Source organism: Pocillopora verrucosa, chromosome 13 (genome assembly GCF_036669915.1).
Source record: "Pocillopora verrucosa isolate sample1 chromosome 13, ASM3666991v2, whole genome shotgun sequence".
Classification (NCBI taxonomy): Eukaryota; Metazoa; Cnidaria; class Anthozoa; order Scleractinia; family Pocilloporidae; genus Pocillopora; species Pocillopora verrucosa.
The window spans coordinates 7476326-7503156 of NC_089324.1; the positions used below are offsets into that span (position 1 = coordinate 7476326).

The 26831-nt window shown below is 39.4% G+C and overlaps 1 protein-coding gene across 2 annotated transcripts in view; it reads left to right on the plus strand.

Annotated features, from left to right (window-relative positions):
* The window catches only part of LOC131798326 (nesprin-1), a 76639-nt gene that overhangs the window by 47214 nt on the left and 2594 nt on the right, over nucleotides 1–26831 (plus strand). For both annotated transcript variants that reach the window (XM_059115988.2, XM_066160395.1), the window contains 25 exons: nucleotides 767–1078; nucleotides 3359–3631; nucleotides 4059–4388; nucleotides 4638–4955; nucleotides 5456–5770; nucleotides 7520–7840; nucleotides 10384–12102; nucleotides 12669–13160; nucleotides 13426–13761; nucleotides 14377–14901; nucleotides 15483–15888; nucleotides 16281–16516; nucleotides 17257–17592; nucleotides 17887–18219; nucleotides 18751–19068; nucleotides 19751–20077; nucleotides 20491–20663; nucleotides 21064–21199; nucleotides 21549–21866; nucleotides 22226–22558; nucleotides 23101–23424; nucleotides 24280–24606; nucleotides 24923–25255; nucleotides 25859–25921; nucleotides 26461–26739. In XM_059115988.2, the coding sequence (XP_058971971.2) occupies nucleotides 767–1078; nucleotides 3359–3631; nucleotides 4059–4388; nucleotides 4638–4955; nucleotides 5456–5770; nucleotides 7520–7840; nucleotides 10384–12102; nucleotides 12669–13160; nucleotides 13426–13761; nucleotides 14377–14901; nucleotides 15483–15888; nucleotides 16281–16516; nucleotides 17257–17592; nucleotides 17887–18219; nucleotides 18751–19068; nucleotides 19751–20077; nucleotides 20491–20663; nucleotides 21064–21199; nucleotides 21549–21866; nucleotides 22226–22558; nucleotides 23101–23424; nucleotides 24280–24606; nucleotides 24923–25255; nucleotides 25859–25921; nucleotides 26461–26739 (9183 nt within the window). The remainder of the gene's footprint in view (nucleotides 1–766; nucleotides 1079–3358; nucleotides 3632–4058; nucleotides 4389–4637; nucleotides 4956–5455; nucleotides 5771–7519; nucleotides 7841–10383; nucleotides 12103–12668; nucleotides 13161–13425; nucleotides 13762–14376; nucleotides 14902–15482; nucleotides 15889–16280; nucleotides 16517–17256; nucleotides 17593–17886; nucleotides 18220–18750; nucleotides 19069–19750; nucleotides 20078–20490; nucleotides 20664–21063; nucleotides 21200–21548; nucleotides 21867–22225; nucleotides 22559–23100; nucleotides 23425–24279; nucleotides 24607–24922; nucleotides 25256–25858; nucleotides 25922–26460; nucleotides 26740–26831) is intronic.

Consider the following 26831-nt stretch of genomic DNA (forward strand, 5'->3'; position numbering starts at 1 on the left):
GTTCTTTTTCGAATGGAAGTGAATTAATTTTGTGTCAGTGTAGATTTGGAACTCCTCTGCTAGACAACAGGTTGTACAATATTTACCGGCAATGTTTACGCTTGTCAAGAGAGAGGTTTTATTAAGGCCTTGTTTTTTTGTGACGTGCGAGCAGGTACCTACAGTTCACTGCACTCGTCTGATCTCCAATTTTGTTTTAATAAATGGCGTGGGCAAAGGTTTTGAGAGCTACAGAGACCGCGCCAGATTAAAACCTGTGTGTCATTGGAGACCAAACCCGTTACGGATACGTTGAAGTAGTCTTAATTCTAATATCATATTTATACGATAACCTTGCATAAAAACAGGTAGCAAAGAGAATTTTGAGTTTGCTTTTACTTCTTATTTCTGTTTTGTAGGCAACGTAGTTTTAAGCTTGTTTTTATTTCAAGAAACTTTATTCAAAGTGTCCCTACGTGTCTGGTTTTCGCGTTGCGCACTGGAGGAAAAATAGACGCACTAGACTGATTTCTATTAGCCGCTATCTGTTTTGTTTTGGTGTACTTTGCTTGGTTGGTTTTGCTGTGCTTTGTTATATGGTTTATTGTGGTTGTTGTGGTCGTCATTGTTTTGTATTTTTATGTCACGCAGTATTCGTCATGTCAGGTCACCGTATGTCCTCTGAACACCGACAGAAATAACAAACCATCAAAAACGCTTCCTCTTGTAAAATGTGCATTGATAAGGATTTTTCCTTACCTATTTCTGTTTTTTATTGTGTTCCAAGGAGTTACAAAAAGACGTCGAAACCAGACAAAAATCCTTGAACACACGAGGTGAACAGGTCAGCGGAAAGTTGAAGAAGGTTGAGCAGAAAGAGTTCATGGACAGACTTCGAACGCTGAACGAAGAATGGCAGAAAGCGAAAGATCAGTTAGATGAACAACGTAAACATCTCGAAGATGGAATATCCAGCTGTATGAAGCATCTTGATATGCTGGAGCAAGCAAAGTCAAAAGCGAAAGAAATTGACGGACTGCTCGATGAGATAAACTCTAGTACGGAGGCAGACATATCAGCTTTGGAGTCGAAAACTCAGGTAATTTATACCTCAGAAATATATTAAAGGTAATTTTATTTAAATCCTTGTGGCTTAAACATTAGAAATACCTCTACTCAAGAACCGTCGACAATCTGTTGTCAAAGTTAAACAGTAATCACAGTAGTTTTCCACAAAGAAATCGTCTCCTTGAAGGAAACTTGGCAATTATTTTACAAGAAGGAAAAATTTACCCAAAATGATTGTTTTCTTTGAAACATTCTCTTGATCTCGGTGATCTTCATTATCATTACTCGTTCATCTTGAATCAGCGTTTGATTTTTTTAATGGCTAAATGTCTGTGTAGTTTTCGCCAAATCGTGTGAGCCTTCATTAGTTAGCATATTCAAATCCACAATGTTCCGCCAACCTCCTTGAGGTCATTTTTCCGGTTTTTATCGCGAACATAGCGAATTTTTCAATTTTTATAACCCATATGTAACCACTCGAGAATTTTACATTTACTTCGATCATATTCCTTACAATATATGCTGAACGTTGGCGAGGCGACCTTTTTCACCAGGTGAAGTTAGGTTTTGTTTACTCGCTCGTAAAACACAAAAATTTGCATTGGAAGCCAAAAAAACCCATACTCATTTCGTGCTGATATAAATATCGTTGTTTGACACAAGCATTGTTTAAAATAACAGACCGTGCGACGAAAGAAAGAAATTTATTTCAATACAAGCGTTTGGAAACGCTGAATACGTTTGAATTTACTTTAATATTAGCGTCTGGATACTGATATTCACAAAATGTTCTAAAATAAGAATTTACTTATCATTCGACAACCAACTGCGAATCTTCCGACACAGTTGATTGCCCCAGGATGAAGAAATGATAAATTGCTTCGTTATTTCCCGTTTTTTTAATGATCTCATTAGCCTACCCTACCCCTTGCCGTGACTGCATAGAATTTTTTTTATTAATTAAACGAGATTGGGGCAATATCCCGGGAATAAAAGATTTTGTACTTTGTGCATGTCTTATAAATCTTCCTGGGTATTTCTTCTGTAAATTGTCATTGAAAGAGTGGTCCTTCAATTAACTACCTAACACGCGAGATGTTAAGCAAGTTGGACAGTTTTAAGGCTTCTCTCTATAATCGCCGCATTTACAACAGGAAGATGGCGAAATATGTAACGTCAATATTCGGAAGTACATATAAACAAAAGAGAGCTAAAGTTGTGTCACGAAGAAACGCTAAGCGCAGCTTCCCCGTAAAAAAAATGCGTCCTTAACGCTTCAAGTTGTACTGAGCGGCAAAAACATTTACAGTAATGGACTGGTGTACTGATCGTGTACTGATCGTTTACTGAACTGGCCCGTGTACTGAATTAGAGCTTGAGAGAAACTTGTATCGAACTGGGTTAAATTTCAGCTGGATGTGTGACACATCTGTCCTTTCTGCTAGTATCAGTTTCGTCTTAAGCGTGCCACGTGCTCCTTGCAGTGAAAAAGGTTTTCAAGAGTGAAGAACTATTCCAAAATATGAGACTTCAATAAAGATTTGACCCCATCGTTGTCCATTTTCCTCCACTAAACTACAGGACGTTTCTTAGCGAGCTAAATCCTTTAATGATCAGGAAACGCGATCTAACCTGCGCCTAAGTTAAAACTGGCTCCGATCTGCCTCATTAAATTACCAGCGGCTGACATGAGAAAACATGCTCTACAGTGACTTGCTGAAGTCTTGTTTAGTACTCTGTAAGAATGATAAGTCGCTCGTGCTGGCCCTTTTCGAACTAAGTACAACTGAACAAATTCTGCTACATCATCCCGTTGGTGTTGGTGTTATGTATTTTATGTGTGTAGATATGTTATGACTAATATTTATTACACTCTCAACAATGCAAATACTTAACGCGGAGCACTTCATTAAGAAGACTAAAAGATTAGGAATGGTCGCTTGAGTCTAAAGCACCTTCAGTTATGACCAAAGTTCTTCCCATCAATGTTATATACGTGAAACCAAGAAATCTTTTGATTAATCAGTCAACTATCTCGGTGATCTTTATTGGGATATTTTCTCTGCACATTTAACTGTCATTTTGCTTTCTTTTTTTTTTTTTTTTTTGGAGGGGGAGGGAGGAGGGGGGCTTTAGGACATTTATGGGGGTTATCTTGGGTTTAATTATTCCCTGCTACTTTTTTAAGATATCCACTTTTTTTTCCTTTTCTGTAAGTTTGTGACAATCTGTTTATGAATGAACACCATTTGCTCTTTTTTTTTTTTTTTCAGAATCTCTAATTGTAAATATGAGTTTTTTTTTCCTCTAGGATTTAAGAGGGAAACTAGAGATTTTTGAATCTCTTATGGGAAGCATGACAGATGTTGCCTCAACAATACCATGGAAGGAGTCGATTGATCAAGAGTCCGCTGTGGTTAGTTTTGAAGCACTCCGGAACGACGCCAGAAAGAAACAACAAGAACTGCATGAGACTATTTCGTTTCACAAACAGTACCGCGAGGCAGTAGTTAAAGCAAATGATTGTCTGCGTGAAATAGAAGAGAAGCTCGAGGATGAAACGCGAAACAGATCCGACTTTGAGGTAAAATCTCGATTGTGTGGTATTTTTCCTCTGGAAAGTATCTCATAATGTTATGACCCATGCCGTTGATGCTTGATATTTTAGCCTCGCTCATTAATGAGCCCTTTAGTGCGGGTTAAAATTTACTCAAGCAAGAACCCTTTTCAGGCTAAGAAAATTATACTGTTTTTGCGAAAATAAATCAGTACCGTTCCGTGGTTTGTTTGTCCTTCAGCTCAATTCTGTTTTCATAGACATTGCTGTTATAGTTGCGCTCAAAGTTCAAGTTGATGAAGTTGTTAATATATCACTTAAAACTTCGGCGAAACCCTGCCAAGAAGAAAAATTCGTCGTTACTAATGTATGCATGCTAAACACGTATAAGATTATGCGAAGGATGTAGCTTTAGAATGACTTCAAGTATTCTTTGTCTGACCGTTGCGTCCAGGAATGCCGGCAACAGTTAGATGATGTCGCTCCCCTACTTCAGACAGCGAGAGAAAAAGCCAAAGTTCTCACCATGATGGAACCGTATGGATCGCAGGGAAGAGATGATGTACAGTTTAAAGTCGACGAGTTAGCTGAGATATGGGAGGCATTGCAGACAAAACTCCAGTACAAAATAGCGGAGACAGAGCAGTGTCAAGCAGTAAATGCTCTAAATGACGAGATGGAGACAGTTGCCAGAAGGTTAGACGAATTGGCAGCGTCAACAGAAGACCTAACAGCATCCAGTTATGATTGCACAAGAGTTTTAGAGCAAAGGGAGAATTATGAGGTAAGAGCTGGAATGTTCAGTTTAAACCCTTTGTGAGAGGGGAATTTTTTAAGAAACTTTCTTTCCTTTGAAAATGCTTCACCTGAAATTTGCTGTAAGTGAATCATTTGGGAAACACTCGATGTACTTAGGATGGCCACGATACCCAGCTTCCAGATCGCATTAGAAATGAATAAACAGAACCCGCGGGAAGAGTGCTTTTCCAAGCGCAAGGAATAGTCAGAACTCATTAAGTTAATCCACTTTTAGTCCATCAGCAAAGAAGTTTCTGATCTTCATGGTTCAGTCGAAGACCTGGATAGCAGGTGTCAACAACTTATGAACTCCGTTCCCCTGAAAGAAAGCGAGGAGCTTGGAGAACAGCTTGTCACGCTTAAAGCCAAATGCGAACATCTTGAAGATCACGTGGCCGAGAAAGAGGAGGAGTTTGAAGAGACACTTTGGAAGTGGCAGGAATTCCAGAGCGACATGGACACATGCTTTCGCAATTTGGCCATGATCGAAAAGTCTTTGGATTTCCAGTCCATTGATGATGGAGAATTGGAGGATCGAAGAGAGACACATCAGGTTAGGACGAGCTTTGATCGCGTTAGAACTAGTCAAGGCCTTAGTAAAAAGGTTCCAAGCGCGGGAAAACTTCAGAGCCTTATCTAACAATGCTCATTGTGTCCAATCGTGAAAACGTCATTCAGCAATTTTTTGCGGTTCGACTTGCAAGGTTTGACTGCCGAGAGAACCTTGAAAGCGAGGGGAAAGGGGCTTGGCTGATCATGCTATTGGCGAAATATTATCATTTTGCAATATTGTCAGGTCTCACAACTTTTAAATGCCGATACACCGGCGAGCCGTGTGGAAGGGTTTTATTGATTTAGCTTGAAAAGGGATCGTTTTCTTTTGTTATTATTCGTAGAGCTTAATTATACATTGATAACTTCTTCTTACATTTTTCGCATAGCTTGTTTGTATTTGATGATCTAAAGAACGGCTGTTGTAAATATTCATCTGTTTTTGTGCGTCCTCTCATGGTAAAACTTCACTTTCTTACCTTTTGCACATCATATTTTCAGATGCTCTCAGACAATTTGGACTTCCAGGAGTCTATTCTTCTTGAAATCAAAGACAAAGCAAGTGACGTCTTAGAGCTTTTCCCTCTCGCAGACGTCGATAAAGCTAAAGTCAAATTGATTTCCCTTGATCAGCGGTTTCTTCTTGTCAAAGAACGCCTTCAGAGAAGACAAGAGGAGATGCTGAAGTCTTCCGTCGACTGGCACGAGTTTGAGTGCGGGCTCAAGAGCTGTTTGGAATGGGCACTAAGGGCAGAAGATCGCTTATCGGGCGAGTTAAATTTGCTTGAAAGCGAGGTTGATGTTGAAAGGCTCAAGGTTAGTGAAGTAGGGTCTTTCGTTACGAAATCTAAACTAGGAAAAGCTAAGCTCTCGACTAAACCAAAAGAAGGGAGAGAGGCCAGAATGTTTTAAATTTTAGAATTTCCCAAGTTGTGTTTTACATCAGTAAGTTGACTTCGCGGCGGTATTTTAATACATAATTTTCCAAGCGAATACAAGCCAAAACAAATAAATTAATTTTAAAAAAATAGGAAAAAAAAACGAATTAAAAGTTTCTCAAATCTCACACACGCATACCTTTAATAGCCCACCTTTCCTGAAGTCTTATTGTGACCGCTTATGTAAGTGAAATTTAAATAACGTTAGTCGGCGAGGTATTTTTTCGCGCCTCTCTTCAATCCCAAGCAAGTATTTACGCTCTCCTCAGACTCTATCTTACAACGCGCTGACGTTTTTTCTTTCAAGTCACGAACAAAGCAACCCTTGTACAAAGTATTCGAAAAAGACTGTGGTTATGGGTCACTATTTACAGAGTTCAGCGCGCAGAAATCCGCGCTTGTTATTTAAAGTGTGATTAATGGCCCTACTTTCGATGTAGTAGAGTATTTCGACAAGTATTGCATAAATTACCGCGTTAAAGCAAACACAAGCAGGTGTCTCAATTCATATCCCTATGGCGGTACTGATGCATTTATTTTTCTTAAGAAGTCTTTAAATTCACCCGTTTTCCTCGAATTCTGAGTTCCCAGAGTTTTTACCTCGCCGTAACAGGTACAATAATGCGTGAATTATCAGTTAGAAGTGATATCGATAAAATTGTCTCTCTCTCAGCCAAAAGGAAAGTCTAGAGAATATAAGCTGTCTTGATCTTTGAAAACAATTTCTTCCATTTTCTCTTTGAGAAATGCATTGCTGGAATACTAGAAGTAATGAGATTTTTCATGTGAATAAACTCACAGTTACTATTTAGCATATTGATCGCCCTGTATGGGGTTAAATAAATCTTCCTTTACCTTTCACCGCAGCTCTAAAATGAACTTTTTATCAATTTTGATTGTTTATTTCACCTTTCAAGGTCGTTTTGGTGATATTTTTTGTCTCAAACACTGAGCGTGGAAATTTCTTTTGAACACGCCGGTATTAGGTGATATCTGAAGAAGAATTGCATTTATTAATTTAAGTCACACAATTTGTGAATCGCACCGATTAATATTAAATTCACTGAAAGCGCAAATCGAGGCTAAATCGGCATATTTACGCCTCTTTAGGTAAGTTTGATGTTGTGAGTGTACTAAGTTGTTGATTTTCTTCATTTGAATGGTGAATTCTGGCTTGTGAAAATATCTTTATTTTATATTTCAAAGCGCTTTTGGCGCGCCACGTTGCCTACGAGAATCGCGAAGCTTGAATTAATTAACGCATTGCGTTGGTTAATGTATGCGGATGAGTGTTAGCCATGTTTTCCTGGTTGTACAACAGCCATTTTAACTTCTTTGCTGTCGAAAATATGGTTTCTTAGCAGCAGAATTGACTTTAGACCGGTGGAGTATCAAATCTTTTATGGCTCATCGCGGTTTATTGCTTTTGAAACGGCGATCTCAATTTTTGGTCGATTACTAACAACAGTGGCTGGCCGAGCTTTAAACAGAATGGAATACTATATTGTTAGATCCTGCAGATCTTTTAGGACAAGAAAACGTGAACGATGAAGGCGACAGTGGCTGACTGAGAAATCTCATGGCGAGCAACAGTTCAGATTTGTACTTGCACTATTTTTATTTTCAGGCGTTTAGCGATGAATTGGATGTGCGGCAGGGTGATTTCGAGAGCATTCGCAGCCAAGGCGACCGATTGGTTTGCCAGCTCAGCGATCAGTCCGAACGAGAGGTGCTTCAAAAGCAGATGGATGACATTTCGGATCGACTGGATCGTATCCAGAATCTGGTAAATGACAGAGGACAGAGAATCGGCGAGAGAAGTCATTACGGAGTCGTAGAGTTTGAAGAGTCATTGAGAGTTTGCTACGATAGAATGGACCAGTTTAAAAGCAAGTTGCGGGAAATGGAGAATTTGGAATCGAACAACGAAGGGAAAAATAAGTCACAGGTGGGTCAGTTACAGGTAAACCACAGGTTAAAGTTTTGTTTCGATATTTTTCCGAGTCATTATTTATCACACCGCAAACCTTGTTTGCTGTAAACTGATCCGAAATAAGGAGAGGGAAGCAGCTGCGAATAATTTGGTGAAATTAATATGAGAAAGATTGAGTCTTATGATATGCATGATGTGCGTACACACCGACGGAATAGATTGTTTGAAAAACAACATTTTTTTTCGTTAAAGCGGTATCCTTGCTTCGCCCTTCAAACTATTTAAAGCGATCTAACGGGCGCTACAGGCTCAATATGGGAAAGTCGTATGTTACTGAAGACGAATCGATTAATTATGAGACCATGCTGCGAGATAACCGTCGCAATGGTTGAAATCAGAGAACTCAAAACATTCACGCACTTCTCGCTTTTGCGTCTTTAACCGCAATTGTTCTCTCGACCAAAGCCTTATTTCCTTTATTATCTTTTCATTCTCTTCTTAGTAATGACTAAGATTAACAGAACTTGCCCGACACGCTTCATTGAAGCGAATTTAAATACATTGTCACGCTCTGAGCCTTTGAGAACTCGTTAGGAACAAAATCCTTTCCCTGCATAGAGGGCGAATATTTGTTTATTATTTAATAGGTGTATACTTCTTTTGTTTCCATGTGAATCGCTAGGAGCTCAAATGGAGTTAATCTCTTTCTTTTGCTTTCAATTATTTTTTTTCTGTTTGTTGTCAAAATCACGCTCAATATGCTCTCGAAGTGTCCTCCTCATCAAGTGAAAATGTCTTCTCGATAATTCTCTTTCCCGATCATCAGCAAGTTAAAGCTGAGTACGTTTATTTTTCGATGGAACAGTTGCTTGAAGTCTCCAATGCGATGAGATTTGACTGCTCTTTATATCTCCTTTTTTGTTTACCGTTTGGGATTTATTATAGTTGTTTAAAGGAAAAGGTAATGAAGCGGAGTCTCTAAAACCAGAACCAGAATACCTTAATCGACTTGAAACAGTCATGTCTGCTGCACGAGGACTGGACTCTGATTTTGTTTTACTTCATTTTGCTAGTTATAGAATTGATTGAATTTATAAAAAAATGTCATTTACAACAAAAAAATCTTCAAGAAAATGGAAATACTTTTTGTGCAATTTTTTAATAATTTAACTTCCTGATTTTTTAATTTTTTTTAATGGATTCTTTGTCAAATCTCTACAATATTCTCTTCGGAGAGATAACTCATCCGCCTTTTTTTAAGTTAGCTCCAAAGACCGAGACACCGCTTAAGATGAAATTTCCTACCGAAACTATCTCTTCTATGAGTCTCACGAATTCAGACTCGTTTGACTTAAATTTCGTGGCGTCGTGTAGCTTTGAATTCAGCACATACGGAGCAGTTTTGTCTCCGTCGACAGTGACTACTCTCCTCTTGTGTCAGCCGCTACACCTAGCAGTAATAATTATACTTAAACATTGTCAGCATAACAGATAAAGTGCAAGGTAGAATATTTTAAGTAAAACCGTGAAACACAGCTTTCCTGTCTTCTGATAGGCGGTATTTTGGTGTGATATGAAGTAGCGGACCTAAATTGGATCACCACGGTGTAAAAGGTTCTTACTGTTATGTTGAAGTACGTTCTGCAGTGCGCATGACTTGCTTTTGGCTTTTATCGAATATGAGCATGCGTAAAGAGCAAGCAACCTTAATACACCAGTTTGTTTCTCAGAATAGGGCAGCTTGTGACGGAAGTTTGGCAATGAAATGTAATGATGCACCAAACAAACGGCCGTTCGTATGAAATTTTGACGACTTCCCCAATACAGGTCTAGTTTATAAAATATCAGGTGAATCAGTCTGATATGAAACTGCACAAACCAGAGGGTTTGGCATTTTTTTCCATGGGAAAGGCGTACACAGCAAATAATGCTCAAGAGAATTTCTATGCCTCTCTAAACAATTTCTTACTACAACCAAATAACGAGTTTTGGTTGACAATTGATCATCTCTGTCTGCTGAAGAAATAACCTTGGGTGGCAGTAATAACAGGCAGATTAGGGGTATTATGCGAAGGTGAATATCACAATTTATTTAGCCATAGATACGTTTAAGGAGTCCCTAGTAATTTTACAGTTGTTGATGTTTGGTAAACATAAGTGAAAAAGTACGGTTCGTTATTTATTTTTTACGTCCCTGTGTCATATGAATTGACACAACTCGGTTTACATTCCTACAAATTTTTTAATTTACCTATGGAGGATTAAAATTTAATTAAAGACAAACAACAGTTGAAATTGCCCTCAGAAGATTAGTTTGTACGGATTGTGTAGAATCGTCTTCTGATTCATTGAGTTAAACGTGCTATTATATCTCGATCTTGTTGCTTTGTTATTTATACCAATGTTTTACTTTTGATACAAAATGAGATCGAAGTGCGTCCCACGACTGGCAGTTAGAAATGCAACAAACCAATTTTTCTTCTTTAGATATTATACTTGCGTAATATTTTGAATTTCATAGTCACTATACTATTATTCTTGGATTGTTATGTTTATAGGATCTTCATTCAGAGGTTGAATTCCTCCAAAGTATGGCAAGAAATATACACGAACAAGGCCAAGCATTACTCTCAGAAATAACCGACGTAGAAAAAGACGCTGTGATAGAAAAGCTGGAAAGATTACAACGAGACATTGTTGCTCTTGGAGAGATTCCTGTTCTGTTGGTGTCTCAGCCTGGTTACGGAGAACCCCTAGGGGGTGAGGGTGCGTCATCTCTCGTTGGTCCGATGAATGTGCATGACATGGCAGAAAATGGAGATTCTGATTTAGGAGACTCAGAAAGCGGTGTCTCATCGATGGAATCCTTTGAAGTCCCACTTCGCAAAGAAAACGGACGGGCTTCGAACGAAAACGGATTGCAAGAAAACGGCGTTTCAAACTATCACCTTGAAAACGTAGATTTGGACGATAATGAAATTCTTGAAGGCGGGATCTCTGTTTCACCGGACGAGTATCAGCGAATACGAATGAGTAAAAGCGGGGAATCAAACGAGGAAATTATGGCTTCTTTTGAATCTGTCGGTTTGGAAAACGGCTTTCACGCACAGAATGTTAAAGAAATTTTACTTTCTGAGTCACGGAGATCAGAAGTTAACCTGCCCATCCTGACCGTTACAGACGAGAATGGGACACCTGCAGAGGTAGAATTTGCTGAGAACGCGACGGAGAAAAGTCTAGGTAAAGAAGGATTTGGTGATCAGGCGGGTGACTTCTTCTTTGATGATTTTGATGTCTATTATGGAGATCGCCCTTCGGTAGCTGTTGATAATATAGACGAGGTATCTGAGCGTTACCGCATGGCCAATGAAGAGATTGAAGGAGATCTACCAAAAAGTGATGCTGTTACAAACAAGGAGAGTAATTCGGACTCTTCACTCACAGATGGAGCTGTTGATCTTTCACAAACTGGTGGAAATTCTGGCAGTCATGTGAATGACATTTCAGAAGTTGCACTCACACCGAGAGTTAGTAAATTAAAAGATGATTTTGACATTTCCGATGACTCTGAACTTGAAAAGGACGTTTTGCGACATAGCACTCCTACTGAGCTTGTCGCGACAACCGCGGATAATGTGAACACCACTCCAGATCTATTGGAAAGAACTACTGATTCTACTGAGGTGTTTGCTAATGTTACTGAAACTTGTGTGCCCCCGTTGATTGAGAAGAAAATGAAAGGAGATACCTCTCTTGATAGAGATCTACATGCGGATTCCCAAAATCGTAATTCGACCGCAGACACAATTCCAACGAATCCACGCGACCCGGCTCCTCGATCCGATCTAGAACCAAGTTTTGTGAGTTTGGGGCCAAACGAAGAAATGGATCAACTCGACAAACTACTGAATATCAACGGGAATACCTCCGAGGACGACGTTAGAAACACTGAAGGGGAAAAACCACAAGACAAAATCGCCTCCATTTTATCACAGCGTCGTAAGGCGGAGGAGGCTGAAAGGCTCCGATTTGCAGAGAACTCGGTTAGAGACGCTGACTATGAGCTTTTCACCTCTCGGCCCTTAGACCTTATTGATAGAAGCTCCCCATTAAAGGATCTTGATGAGTCGGAAAATATTCTGCATGAAAACATGTCTTTGGATGCATTTCTTGTGGAGGTTGAAAAGTTATTGGAAAAGTTGCACTCCATTGAGGAACTGATTACGACTGACTTGGAGGATGAGGACAATGTGAAAGATGAGCTGGCTAAGCATGTGGTAATTTCAAGTTTCAAGTTTAATTCTTTTCAGAGTTTGGAGTATGATTAGTACCTTTCCGTGCTTGTGATTGATATTACAACTTTCCTCAAACGATGTGTACACATTTGGGAATACCCCATTTTACAGTTGTTTACTTAGTTGCCAAGCCTTTTACTTGGAGTGAGGCTGAAAACAAGCTTGTTGTGGTAGAGACCAGCATCTAGTTAGCATGATAACAAAGTAATTTACATTTGAAAAGCAGTATCATAACAAGGTCACCTTAGCCTCACTCCTGTTCATAGGCTTGGAAACCAAGCACGCAACTGTAAAATGGACTAGTGCTGTCCTTACCCTATCGCTTCCACTCCTAAAATATTTTGGGCTTTAATTGCATTTTGTATTTTTTTTTTCACATACATGTTTAGCCGCCTGAATTCCAATGTTTGCCCCTTTAAATATTGACGGTGGATGGCGCAGAAATATTCTCCGGTTACTGCACTGAAATATAAAACACTTGTGCTTATATTTATTCCCGCCTTCACGTTATTCTTTTTTTTTTCTTTTTCTTTTTTTTTTATTTTTAGGCTCTGTGTGTTCTTATGTCGAAGCAACAAGATCGTGTTGATCAAATGAACATATTGTCTAACAGTTTCCTTCATGGTAGTGCCAGTATGAATATCATTCTTGAAGAGCGACTTCGAGAGATAAACGCTCTTTGGAAAGAGGTTCAAATGCGGGCGTCATCGAAGCAAGAAGTTCTAGAACGCTGCGTCCAAGAGCAAACGCAGAACTTAGAGAGCACTCGACAGAAAGAAGTGACCGCGTTCACTGAAAACTTCTCATTTTTGAGGTCGCTTTATCTAACTGTCAACTGCTGCGATGAAGATTGTGATAGTAGGCGGGCTGATGCTCTTGAAGTAGAGACGCTTGAAGAGGTTTACGATCAGGAACTAAGTAATCAAATTGAACTTCATGAATTGTTCGAGGAATTGGCGTCCTTGGAGGAATGTGCTGTGTCCGAATTGGTAGTTGAAGGTGATTTAACGAAGTACCAGGAGCAGCTGACACGATTACAGGTGGGTGTAAATCAACTTTGTCTACTCATGATATTTTCTTTGCTTAGCAATGTTTTGGCATTGTTTGGAGAGACATAAGGTCTCTTACTGCGAGGGTGAAGAGTTGAATTCATCGGCGCACCAGGTGTTTATCCCTGTAATTGGGTGGTCTGTAAATGGGTGGTTATTTATGGAGAACTTCACGTGTGTTTATTCCTCAACTCCTGTTCCCTCAAACAGTTTTGCGAATACCAATGTAGGTTTGTTTTTCTTATTTATCATAAAGGAACTCATAGTGAACCTTACGCAATTAAAGCATAAGTTGGATGGCGTCTCGCGACGATTGTCTTCATCTACACCTAAAGACGAAAATCTCCGGCAGCAAGTTTCGGACCTTAACAGTTTAATGAAAGGCGTTATCAAGCTAGTCCTGTCCAAACAACAACACCTGCGGTCAGCAGTGGAAAAGATGGTGAAAGTTGAGACATCGTTACTGAATAGAAGAGATTTCGAAGCGAAGCTTCAGGAATGGTCACAGCTTTTGGGTGAAATGGAAAACTTTGTGGAACACTTTGGGCCTTTTAACGAGGATGACAAAGATTTGGAGTTTCTTTACTTCGAGGTAACAAAGTGCAAAGTTAAATTGGGGCAATTGTTTTGTTGCAATGACTACTTAAATGTCACTGTTTCTTCTGCGTTGAATTCCCGATCTAAATAGAAAATCGTGTCTTTTTTATGTACAGAAACCTATCACGGGGTAAAATGATTGCTAGCAAGTCAAATATCATGGAAAGTTCTCTCCTCATCAAAATATATTCCAGAACTTCAAGAAATTTAAATAGCCTGACCTATGGAAATATTATTGTTGGTTTACGGTTGGTTGTGGTCACCGTTTGTTTGCAATGCATCGTGGCTACATCATGACTTTGGAGTATAGTATTTCTTTAAAAGGAAGAATCTTTTATTTACACAAAAATGATCAAAAACCCTCGAAAAAGGAAACACATGTATAGAGACCCACAAAATCCTCGTGATGTAATTACAATTTTTTGGGCCTAAGAGAACTCTAAACCAAGGTAATTGGAATTCAACAACTCTTTTTTTTTTTGCATTTTGAATGCAAACATACCACAATATCTTGTACAGAAGCTTAATGTTGCTTAAGACTAAAGTAGAGTAGACCTAAGCTGCCGTGTAGAGTCAACCGATTTTTCTCCTTGTGTTCATAATTTCACAGTTCTTGCAGAGTCACGCGGTAATCCAAGAGTCCCTTCATGACTTTTTAAACAAAGAGTCCTCTGGAGGCGCCAGTCCTCACAAGAAGGCACGTCTCGCTGAACTGAATAAACGCTGGAGCAGAATACGCACCATTCTGCAAAATCGAGAGAGGAAATTAAAGGCTTTAGGTATGTTAATCTCCGAGGTGAAGACCCCTCCGAGACAACCTCTACAGGACGCTATCGTTCCTGAGAAGGAGGAAGTAGTTTTGGATTCACCGCCCAGAGAAATGAAAACGCCAGAGGCTAATGACCCAAGGGTCACTACCCCACGGAGCAAATCTACTTCTCCCGCCCGGGAAATAAAGACGCCCCCAAGCGTGGAAAAGAAGTCTCCAAGGACAAAAAGGAAACAATACGAAGAAGAATTGCGGGAATTTTCCGTGTGGTTGACAAGTCAAGAGAAAGCATTTCATGATCTCGTTGGTGATGAGAGTTTGCCGCCTACAATGGAAGCTTTAAAGGGAAGACTGCAGCAGTTCCAGGTAATCGAACGTAGAAGGAAGTTGTACTTTAATAATTGATTTCTTTTCTTGGTTAGAATATTTAAAGCAAAAAAAACCATGGTGGGTATCCTAGTTTTTAGACACGATACTTACTGGGAAAACAGAAAAAATCATGTTGAAATATTTCGTTGTTTTCGCTTCGTGAATAGTTAGTTTTCTGAGACTGCAAAACTAAAACGGCTGAAAACATTCAAGTTTTACTCTCTTTCTCAAAAGATATCGAGTTATCAGTATCTCTTGTTTTTTTTTTTTTTTTGGTATCATGGGGTCGTTGTTTCTCTACACTCTATTTTAGAAGGAAGTTGAATTAATAAAAAAAGGAGAGACCCGAAAAAAAGGTACTTTTGAGAAATAAGCATGATAAAATTGGTAACATTTCTCAGTTTTCCTGGGTTAAAGTATCCGTGTCTCCCAATTTTAAGTATCGAAAAGAGTTCAAAATTTGATCTCGATTAAAGCATCGCAGCTTTAAAGAAATTAAATGCTCAGGATTGATCTGTTGGGGTACTCAACCCAAACTCAATCTAAGCAACTTTACTGGGGAATCGTGTATTTTCTAGGGCTTTTCCCGAAGCATTCAGAGCCAAAAGTCGAGGGTGGATATGATGCGACACTATGCGACACAAAGCGGAGAACACGTAGATGTTGATGTCGTCGGCCCTAGGTACGAAGATGTTGCGAAGATTGCTGATAGCATGTGCGAAGTTTGCGAGGAGAGCGCCGAGTGGCTAAAGTCGGTATTAATCCAGTGGCATTCTTTTGAGGAGTCCTCGAGAAAGTTCAACTCTTGGTTGGACAACTTATCTCGGAAATCATTTGCTCTCGCGAGAGAAATGCGTGAAGATCATATTGATGCTGTATTGATCAAAATGATGAAGTATCGTGAACTAGATCGAAAACTTACGGAGCGACAGCCGAGTAAGGATGGTTTGGTGTATGAGGCTGAACAGGTTCTTACTGCAACAGGTAAAGGAGAATGTAGATGTATTGTTGGTTGTACTGGATTGGTTGGAAGAACTTTTTGGCAATCAAGTAGAACCATGTGATATCAGCAGAGTATATGTAACATAGCAGTGTAAGAAATGATAAAAATTAAATGAATTGGACGCGTCTATTTTACTACTGATACCAAGTCGAATTGGAATTCTAGTGTGGGTCAAGTCATAGAAAGGGGGTAAACATTCTGAGCAAGAAGGAAACTAACAGCAAATTTAACCCAATTGTGACACCAGCTACCAGAATCCAACACCAGTTATATAGCAGGAGGCGAGAGTTCTTACCTCTACGCTGTCACAGTTCTTCTTGAATTCTCCTCTTTATTATCCTTGTATCCCTTATTTGATTTGTTATCTTCATAGGCAATGCAGATGTCCAGGCTTCTCTTACTCAGTTCCGAGAGAGATGGCGCGCCCTCCGTCAAGAAACCCGTAGCGAGCGACAACGCATGGAACGGCTCCTGCAGCTTTGGCGGGAATATCAGACTGGTGTCGATGAACTGGTCGACTGGCTTATGTCCATACTTAGTCTGATGAGGAACGATGAGATCTGCGATGACAGTTTGGATATGTTAGAGGCGCAGTTGGAACAACTAAGGGTAAGTTATTTCTCTATGGCAACCTCCCGAAGATGTACAATTTTTTTGGCTTTGTTGTTGTCAAAAAAATATTGAGCAGAGCGCTCTTCGAGTGAGTGTCGTATAAACAAAACCAAATTATTTTATCTGATGTTATGCTAACGGGTACAGCTAAAGCGAGTTGTATTCACAAATAGATGAATTACATGTAAGTCATTTTTTTTTTATTTATGAATGAGTTTTGCGCCATTTTCTGCCAAGATCTCAAGGTAAATCACGGACACAGCCTGTTTATTCTGCACTTAAGCGAAAAAGTATTCCTTTAAGTTAGCATGGGCACTTCTTAACCTTTTAACCCCTAGGAGTGACTAGCATCTAAATTCTCCTTACAATATCACCCCCAAATGACACATTCAAGGTAATGAGAATAAAGGAAATGGTCACCAACTAGAGAAGCTCTGGATTATGAAACAAATTCTCATCACCACCTTAGGGAATGTATAGGGAGCAGTATGGAGACTATGCATACTGATGTTAGGGGGGGGGAGGGTTAAGAAATCATTAAAAATGCACGAGGAAACGCAAACCCCTGAAAAGTGCCACCTACTTCACAGCTCTAAGAAATTTCGTTTTAACAAGTCTCTCTGTTCAAAACTAGTGCCACAGTATTCTTTGTCAGGATGAGTTTAGCAAGGGACCTTGCTAGCTTCAATGTGGCCTTCATAAGCAGTTACACACTTGTTTTCTTTCGTTTTATTTAGCATTATCAAAGTGAAGTGGAGCGTCAACGGTCCATCAAAGACAACTTGGATCAAATTGCGTCGCAGTTGGAAGAAACAACTCGTGGACATGCGGAAGATTTGATAGAAAGTCAGTCCCGACTGAACGAGAACTGGTCGGAATTGTGTGCCTTACTTGAGGACCGTGAAAATGAGCTTCAAGGAGCACAAACCGATCTGCTAATCCTGAAGTGCCAAGACGATGTTGAGCAATTGGAGGCGTGGTTTAAAAGCGCCTTGGACACAATCGAGAAGCCAGTTTTGGTTCTCAGCAGCGCCACGTTTGAAGATGCTAAAGAACAGTTAGGGAAATATAGGGTGAGTATCATTAGACCATTTAGTGTTAGCGTGTATTAGGTATTTCATTCGAACACATAAAGCAATCTTGTTGATAAACGTTTACAAAGTAACAGAGGTAGAAGGAACTCAAGAAACATCAGGGTTAAAATTGTTTTTTTATTAACAGTGGCCTGAGAAGTACTTTCATTTCCGTCGTATTTCGTGAATTTTGTTTTGCAAATTGTCTGTCTACGGTAGGTATGTATCATTATCAGTAGCGTTTTGGGATTAAAAAATGAAAATGGCACTGATTATGATTTCTCTATAATTCAGACAATCGAAAAGGAATTCGACAGCAAACGGGAAATTCTGGAATTACTTAACAAGAGGGTAGACCAGTCACTAAACGAGAGGAGAAACGCGTCTGTAAGGAACGTCATCGGAGGATTGCGGCGGCTTAACGCGCAGAAAACACAACTCATGACCTTTTTGTCGGAAAAGGAGAAACAGCTTAAGCAGGCACTCAACCGTTGGGTGGACTTCCAGAAACTTTACAAGGAGCTAAAAAATATCAATGAATGGTTTGAACAAAGAGAAGAGACGCTGAGCAAGTACCAGAGGATTGTGACTCAGAGGGAATTCGAGATCGCTTTGGAAGATGTCAAGGTGGGTAGCTATATTCGTATCTTGATACTGCCAGAGTTCCCTGCACACGCTTTACCATGCTTCAGATGATGAGTCATCCAGAGGAATAGTCCTACCTTCTTGCTGATTGATAAAGGAAACATAGAAAGGATTAAGTTCACAGTCGCGTGGTTCCTTAAGGAAAATTTTAGATTTTTAAGCAAAGGGACCTCGTCGGCATTTGCTTCCGAAGATAACTTGACAAGATAAGATATTATTTTTCTTTGGTAAAATGAATTACGAATCAAGTCTTCCTGGGCAAGGTGCACACAATAGTCATTTCAAAGCAATTTAAACTTGCTTGTTGAAAGCGGTTCGGTATGGTATTGATTTTGCTTGACTTTGCTCAGTGATTGGTCCAGCTTACGCACTCCATACTTTCAGCCAATCATATTCAATACTGAAAACAATCGCCACCGGTCACTCGCTTTTTGAGGCACCCGAAATGAATTTTTTTGCAAGCTCTGAGTGGCAACCGGAATTAATTAAGTTTTTATTTTTCTCGTTACCAAGGCAATGAAAGGATTCTTAGTAACGCAACAAGAGGCCGTGAAGAACGTTGTGAGAGCGGCTGAACGTCTGCGTGGAGATACCGCTTTCGACCAGGAGGAAGTACAAGAGACTATTAAAACAGTTCAGGAGAGATGGTCCGAACTGACTACTAAAGTTGACGAATATGAGGTGTGGCTGGAAAGTTCTGTACAGGCATGTAAACAGTACGAAGCTTCTATTGAGTACATCAAGAACGTACTGGGCGATACCGAAGGGATATTGGAAAGAACAAACGATGGAAGTTTTCAAGAACTGAAGGCACAAATCGAACAGCTACAAGTAAGAAAATTTGTAACTTGTTTACGGCTTCCTAACTATTCTTTGTTAGCTATGTACGATTAACAACTGAATTCGTACAACTGTGACACAACCTTGATACTTAACAAATATGTAATGAAACTAAACGGTTAACACAGCCAGACCAAGGGAACTGAAATATCCCAGAGAAGCATGCAAGCACTTGCAGCTACAGTATACTCGAAAGAAAAGATGAGTTTTTTGTTCTTGTGTCGTTTTTACGTGTGTGGGCATTGTTATCATGAAGATCAAAGGATGTGATTATTTGTCATATCGTAGCTTTGCCACAGTCTTTCTGGAAATTCACCCTAAAAACATATGTGACGACAATTAAATACCTTTTCAGCGTCTTAAAAAATAACTCTATTAATTTGGGTTCGGTATCAACACTGCTAACGAACAATTCGTTTCTTTCAGCAAGCGTACCAAAAGCATTGTCATATGTTGATTCGAGAGAGTTCTTTGCTCCAAATAAAAGACGGAAATTTGCGTTAACACTTGCGAATATTACAGGAGCAAAATATTTGTCGTAAGGTCAGGTTGAAGTCATATGCAGGGGCTCTCCAGTTTCAGACTGGCGATTTCCTCCAATTGACGCAACCTCTTGAGCAGATTCGTTGTGAAGATGAAGATTTTTTAATGACTTTTTGACTTTTCCTTAAAGGCATTGCGAGTTGACATTGGGGAAATCAGTGGACGAGTGAGCGAAGTAACCGAATTAGCGACAGACTGGGCACAAAACAGTGAGCCTTCGGCGTCGCAACGCCTGACGAATGAAATCACGTCACTGACAGATCGTCATGGCTCAGTATCTTCTCGTCTTATCAAGAAAGAAAAGGAACTGGAAGACGTTTTGTTGAAGTGGCAGAGGTTTGAGACATCGTGCGCGGACATCCTTGCATGGATCGAGAGTCAAACAGCTGTGCTGAATGAGTCTGTTACAGTAGACGTGTCACTCACCGAACAGTTAGAACAGCTGGCTATTTGTCAAGTAGGGAAAATTCAACTTATTTTTGAAATAACCTTTTAAGCTCTCGAGATTGATAATGCAAATAAATGCAAACAATTAAGCCTAGTGAATGATACTTTAAAACAAAGAAACCCCCGCTAAGGTAAACTCCCCTCTCTATGAAACAGAAAAAAGGAGTCAAGAAAATTGACTTTCACAAATGCAATGCTCCATGAGAAAATAATTTCCTTAAGTCTTCAGTGCATTCGATTTTTTTTTCCTTTCTCAAATGTTCTGGGGAGGCTTCCTTCACCTTCGATGGCCTGTTCTTCATACCTTTACGTTGGCGCACGAAGTTAGCCTTGGCCAATCAACGCCAACAAACAATCTGTCTTTCAGAGAAAGAATTAATTTTATATAGAACTAATGTTTCCTATGCCCTTGATTGATTTTAGCAAGTGCGGCAGGATTTGGAACTTCACCGTGATTGGCTGACATCGATTAACACAATGGCAGACTCACTGAGAGAAAAGATCCAATCTGGAGCCAATCACATCACCCCGCTTAGGAATGAAGTCAATCAGTCATTTTCCTCGTTTGAAGAACAGCTTCGAACCAAACACGAGCAGTGCGTATTATTATTACTATTATTATTATTATTATTATTATTATTATCATTTTTACTATTTTTATGTTATGATTATTATTTCTAAATGCCACCTCTACTTTTCTATCTTAAGAAAAAAGCTTGATTATTACTAGTGCTATGATAACAAAATAAATCAGCAAATGCGTTTACAAGATCGAAAAACACGGCGATAAACCGTTTAAGTAAGGACGACAACCAGATGAACCTAAGCCACATACGGCCACATCTTCTCTGTTCTTATATATCCAGTTGCCCCTCCCCCTCCATGTACGCTCACTAAAACAAGGTTTGAGGAATGTTCCTTTTTTTATCCATACTTTATCTGCGTCAGATTTTATTCAGTAAGTATTCATCACTCTTCTTTCGATCCCATTCACAGGATTGCGTTAGCCACGCGCAGCTTCACGCAACTACAAGAGTCGGTTAACAGCCTTATCACTTGGCTTGATGACGCTGAAACAAGAGCCGTAAACGAGAGAGATTTGGAAAATTCTGAGAAACTGGAGCTACAAGAGGTGAGATTGCCTTACTCCTGCTCAAAAACTCTGTGATCTCACAAATTTCTTTTAATTCCACTTCTTGAATAATTTAAGAAACCAGGAAAAAGCAATAAAATAAGGAAAAGGGAAGAAGTTGAACTTCTATGATACCCATGTGTGTGGGTTGTTGACAGCTACCAAAATAATATTTCAATGTTTCAAATGTAGAATTCGCCTTCTTTCAAGGTCTTAGAATAAGTAAAATAATACTGATCCTTTACTAATGAAAGGGGCCTATGTCATGATAGTCTTTTGAGCTACAAAAAAGAAAATACAGAGATGTACTTACAAATCTGAACTTTTTAAATTTTCTTGGTTTGATTAGGAACTTTTGAAAGATCTCGACGAATCGAATCATAGACTGGAGTCCTTGAACAACGGCATCGATGATATGATAAATGGAACTCACCAGAAAGAATTTCAAGAGATGAAAGATCAGGTAGCACAGCTTGAAGAACGCTGGGATCAATTCAGAAGGAAACTCTCGTCTTCTATTGAAGATAACAAACGGGCGATCAGGAGACAAGTGGAATTTGATCAAGAACACCAGAAAATTTGTGCAGTCCTACAAAATGTTCTGCAAGGAACGGAGAATTCGAGCCTTGATCAGACAGATGTGGCTGTGAATCATGATCGTGTAGAGGTGGGTATTTTATCTGTCCATATTCTGCTACTACTGCTGTCGTCGTTGTTATTGTTATTGCTATTTATAATTAATATTTTCGTTGATTCAGACGTTTATGTTCACTTGTCCCAGTATTGGAAGCAAGTTAAGGATATTCTCCGAGTTTTCAAGTTTTAATCCCTTTTCCGTTTTGGTTTATTGTTTTTTTATTCTTGTTTTATTGTTTAGTTTTTTTGTGGTTTTTGCCGTCATTGTTGTTATCATTATGATTTGCTGGTTAGCAAAGATCGTAGGCTTCATGCAGTTGCTTGTATTTTAATTTCTTCAGTCGAACGTCACTTTTTTATTTACTTACTTTGTTTTGTCTTTTTGTGAAGGATTTCCAATCCAACTTCGAAAGATACCGTGTGGATTTCGACTCTCTGCTTCGTCAGTCAGAAGATCTTGATCAAGATGCGCACACAGGGAGTAATTACAAGACACGCCTTGATGATAACATGTCGCGCGTTCGTCAGTTATGGAGCTCTGTGCTGAAGAGAGCAGATGAACACAAAGAGCAAGTTGGTCGGCAGAATGAAAGGTTGAAAGAATTTCAAGGTCTGAGTTCAGCGTTGATAAAGTGGATGGATGGAATTGAAACGCACAGCGGATTCACAGTTCCATCGTCTGCGAGCATTCAACAGATGAAGGTCCACTTTGAACATGTTAAGGTAATAATGTTGAAAAACAAATCTTCAAGTTCATTATTTGGAATTCATACCAAACTTTGCCACACTTCTCCCTTTTTTTTACTCATTTTTTCATACCCCTCAGGCTTTTGCTCCCAGGACAAACAAATAGATCGTAATGAAATAAAATAAGACTGTTATTTTAACTTTAAGCTGATAACAGGTAACAAAATTATCCCATAAGGTCAACTACAATTAAGGAAATTTCTGATTTTTTTTTTAATTGCATTTCACTTCCGAGGATCATTCCGTTACCTCTCTAGCGCTATTCTGTTTTAGCAACCCTTAATGTTTACCCTATACTGAATGGAAATAACCACGACGCCAAATAACTACTGGATATGTCATGAAGTAATTATCAGCGGCATAACGTACATAGTCAGAGAAAAGTAGTGAACTCTATCTGGATACCATCCCTCTACTCTTGTTTGCTGGCTCAGCGCGTCATCGTTCTTAACACTTAAAGTGAGAGTATGAAAATAGGTGTTATAGTTTTGCCAGGAATAGTTGATTTTTTCTACTAGATGTGCCAAAAAGAGATCCATGCTCACAGACCGGAGTACAACAACTTCTGCTCTACTGGTCAGCGAATAATCGAAGAAGCACCAGGAAATTTAGGTAACAAAGCCACCAGTGAACTCGACAAGGTAACGAGGCAATGGGTAATGATAACAAATCGTGTGACAGGCAACCAGCAGCAATTGGAGCTTTCACTAAAAGATTGGCAGGAGTACACGTCACTCAGTGAGAACCTGATGGTGTGGTTGAGGGAGAAGGAAAAAATACTTAGAGCGCAGTCCAAGGCCCTAACGGTTCGTGACGTTGAGAGGGAGCTAGGCACCATGAAGGTACCTTGCTTCTTAGTGTTATATTTTTCGATTGAACGTTGATGCGTATTTCGACATGCGTTTTCAGTTTGCTCTGGTGAAAAGAAAACAAGCTTAATCTTGACAGAACCTATCAGTGAAAGCGAATTTCGAACTAGTACTTCTAATTGTATAAAACAAAGAACATATGAATTTCAGTGACCAGTCAAACTGAGGGAAATAGTAGATGCTATCAGCAGTGTATTACTTGGAGGAAGTTCCCCTCATACTCCACCGATGATCGAGCGTTTTCTTGGACCAACCTTATCTCTCATATCAGTCGTGTGGAAAATTTCCATCTATTTATTATTTATTTATTTATTGGCAACATCATACATTAATTCCAATATATAAATTATCTAACAAAAAATTACTTACAGCGCATAACTTACTAAGAAACTTCCTCGCAGACTCCGAGTGCCAGTTTAAACGATAGGTGAAATTATCTCGCTCTGTCCCTTTTTTGAAATGCAGGTTGTCAGGGAAACCAACACTCTGTTGGTGAGAAAGGTCATAGGAAAGGCTGCATCAATAATTTATCACAAATACCGAGCGCGGACGGTGGATTCTTGATGGATATGAACGTATTTCTTTATTAGCTTTTTTTTTATTCTGTTAGTCCTATGATCTGAATACCCCTTCTAGTTGCGAAAATTTTTCTTTGCAAGAGAATTTGATGTTTCTTCGGGATAGCTTTAGCTGATGAATCTGCATAATATCCTTACATGTTTGCTGTATGATTAAATGATGTTGTGAAGAGCAGCTATAAGTAAATATTTATTTGGGAGTTAAAGGATAAGTAAGTTTGCGGTTAAAAATTCTATTTACCATCCATAGGCTATCGCTGGAGAGATCGATGAACGGAAACCTCAGCTGGATAAAATCGCCTGGCGGGCGGAGGAGCTTTCGAAATCAACGGACCAATACGACTCAGAACGGATCAAGAAACAAGTTTCCTCCATGACCACCCTATGGGGAAGCGTTTGTCACCTGTTGTCAAGTTCCATGCAGTCCTTGGCTGAGATCATAAGACATTTCCAACTGTTTAGTCAACTACATGGATCCCTCTCTGATTGGTTGGTTAATGTTGAGTCGTCGGTAACACGTGATCTTGAAGAGTCGTTTCTCAGTATACCGGATGATCAAGGAGATACTGTCTTTCAGGTTTGATGTTTTAGATCTTTGGCTTGTTTGTCTGTTTGTCTGCACCGTTGATAATGTCGCAGATTCCAGTCGGAAACATATTTACTTGCATGCATGTAGTGGTTGTGTAGTTATTTTTCTTCAAAATGTTATTCGGTATACTTTTTTATTACGCAGGGATATTATTTCAAAAAGCTTTAATTAACACTTTTGGAGCTGTATCCACCTTTTTGTCACCACAGAAATCACCTAAGGAAAGCTCTTCAAGAGAAACATGGTGAAACTGTGGCATATTTCCTTCGCATGGAAGTTAACCGTCGTATTTATTTTCACGCAGGTTTATGTAGCTGACATAGAAGGTCACGAGAACACTAGGTCGACTCTGAACGAAAGTGCGTACTACGTCATTAGCAAGGCGGGTGGTACGCCTTACGCAGGTGCAGTTGCTGAGAAACAGAAACACCTGAATGACCGTTGGCGCGCTTTGTGTCAGCAGTTGGGAATCACATACAAGAAGGCAGAGGAAACTAGATACGGATTGAAACTATTGGAGATTCAACTGAAGCAACTAAATACATGGATGGCCGAGGTGGAGACGAAATTGAGGGAGTTTTCTGTCGTGGGCTCGTGTATTCTTCCTGAGCTTCAAAGGAAAGTGAAGGAAATGAAGGTAATTATCAAAATGTCGGAACACACCTTTTCTCTGTTCTTGCTGATCGTCATTTCATTGTGTCGTTCATTTAATACTCACTCCTTTGTATTCCGAAAACAAGCTGAAATGAAGTCGTATTTGAACTAGTACAATTTTGGCAGGCGGTACGGTTTAAAAACTTGTGAGAAGTTTTTCCTTCCCATACTTTTCAAGAAGTTTTCGCTTGGCAACCTTTCTATCGCAGTGCAGTTGTAAATTTGATTGTTTTGGCATGTTTTCGTTTGGCAATATGAAAGAGGGAACTACCGCAGGGAAATTTCTCTTCGACAATTGTTACCTTGTGCGGAACATGCCAAGTTTTGAACACCAATGCTTGTCACGGAAAAACGTTTTTTAGGGGACAAAATTTGCCCAAAACTTGGCAAGTCAGGTTGAAACGTAGTGACTTGACCAACACACTTATCATAGAACTTTTGAGGGGCTTGAATGAAATTCCACTTTATTGTGTAGTACGTGTAAAGGTAAACTTGTGCTTTTAAGGGAAACATGTCAGCTTAAAATCTGACCAACTGACCTGAGTTCACTTAAGGATGTGCTAATGAACTGTTTATGTGAATCTAGGATACTGAATCAGATGTAGAGCGACGCGCCGTTGACGTACAAACGGTTCTTCGATTGTGCGAGGTATTCTTTAAGTGAAGAAGCATTTATTATTCAGTAATAACTTTTATCATATAAACTACGGTGTTACTCATGGAGTTTACTACACTCTTTTTTTAAGTACACTTGTGTACTTTCTTGTTTTGATGTTAATTTTTCTCTGGCCTTGAATATTTAATTTCGGTCGCCACTATTACATTTGTAAATTTTTGCTAATCCACTCGATTAATCAGGAAGCCTATTCGGCGGCGTGACTCATTCGCAAGTGTTCGGATATTTCTATAAGATGACAAGGATCAGCATTTCACCTTTACACCCTTAAATAATATTTCATATTCTCCACTCTGTTTTCTCTACTTTTTCTATGGTAATGACAAAGAGAATGTGTTTGACAATCAGGAGCTTCTTAAGTTGGGGATCATTTCCTTTATTCTCATGCCCTGTAAATTTTATTAGAGAGTGATGCTGTGAGGAAAAATAAGAAGTCAGTCACAGTTAGGGATTAAAGAATTAACAACAATGTCGGTGATTTATAACAAAATGTATGTCTGATTCATTTCTAGAAACTTCGCCGGGATCGCATGGCGTGCCCTTCAGAAGAGGATCGTCAAAGTCTGCAAAGGACTAAGGAGAGTTTTGAAAACCGCTGGATAAATGTTCGTCGCACTGTCTCAGCGAAGAGAAGGCAAGCGGAAGAAAGAATGGTGCTGTGCAGAGAGTTTTGGAACGAGTACGAGAAGTTTGTGGAGTGGATTGACGAGACGGAAACCGCTGTCAAGAAATCCGAGGCAGCAATGTCATCAGACTTGGAGGTCTCAAAGAGTAAATTGAAAAGATTTGAGGTGAGGCTGACCTAATAGTTGGAATCCTGATTATTCTGCACGATTATAATCAGCCATTTTTTTTTAGCTCGGTTTTTTTTGGGGGGGAAGAT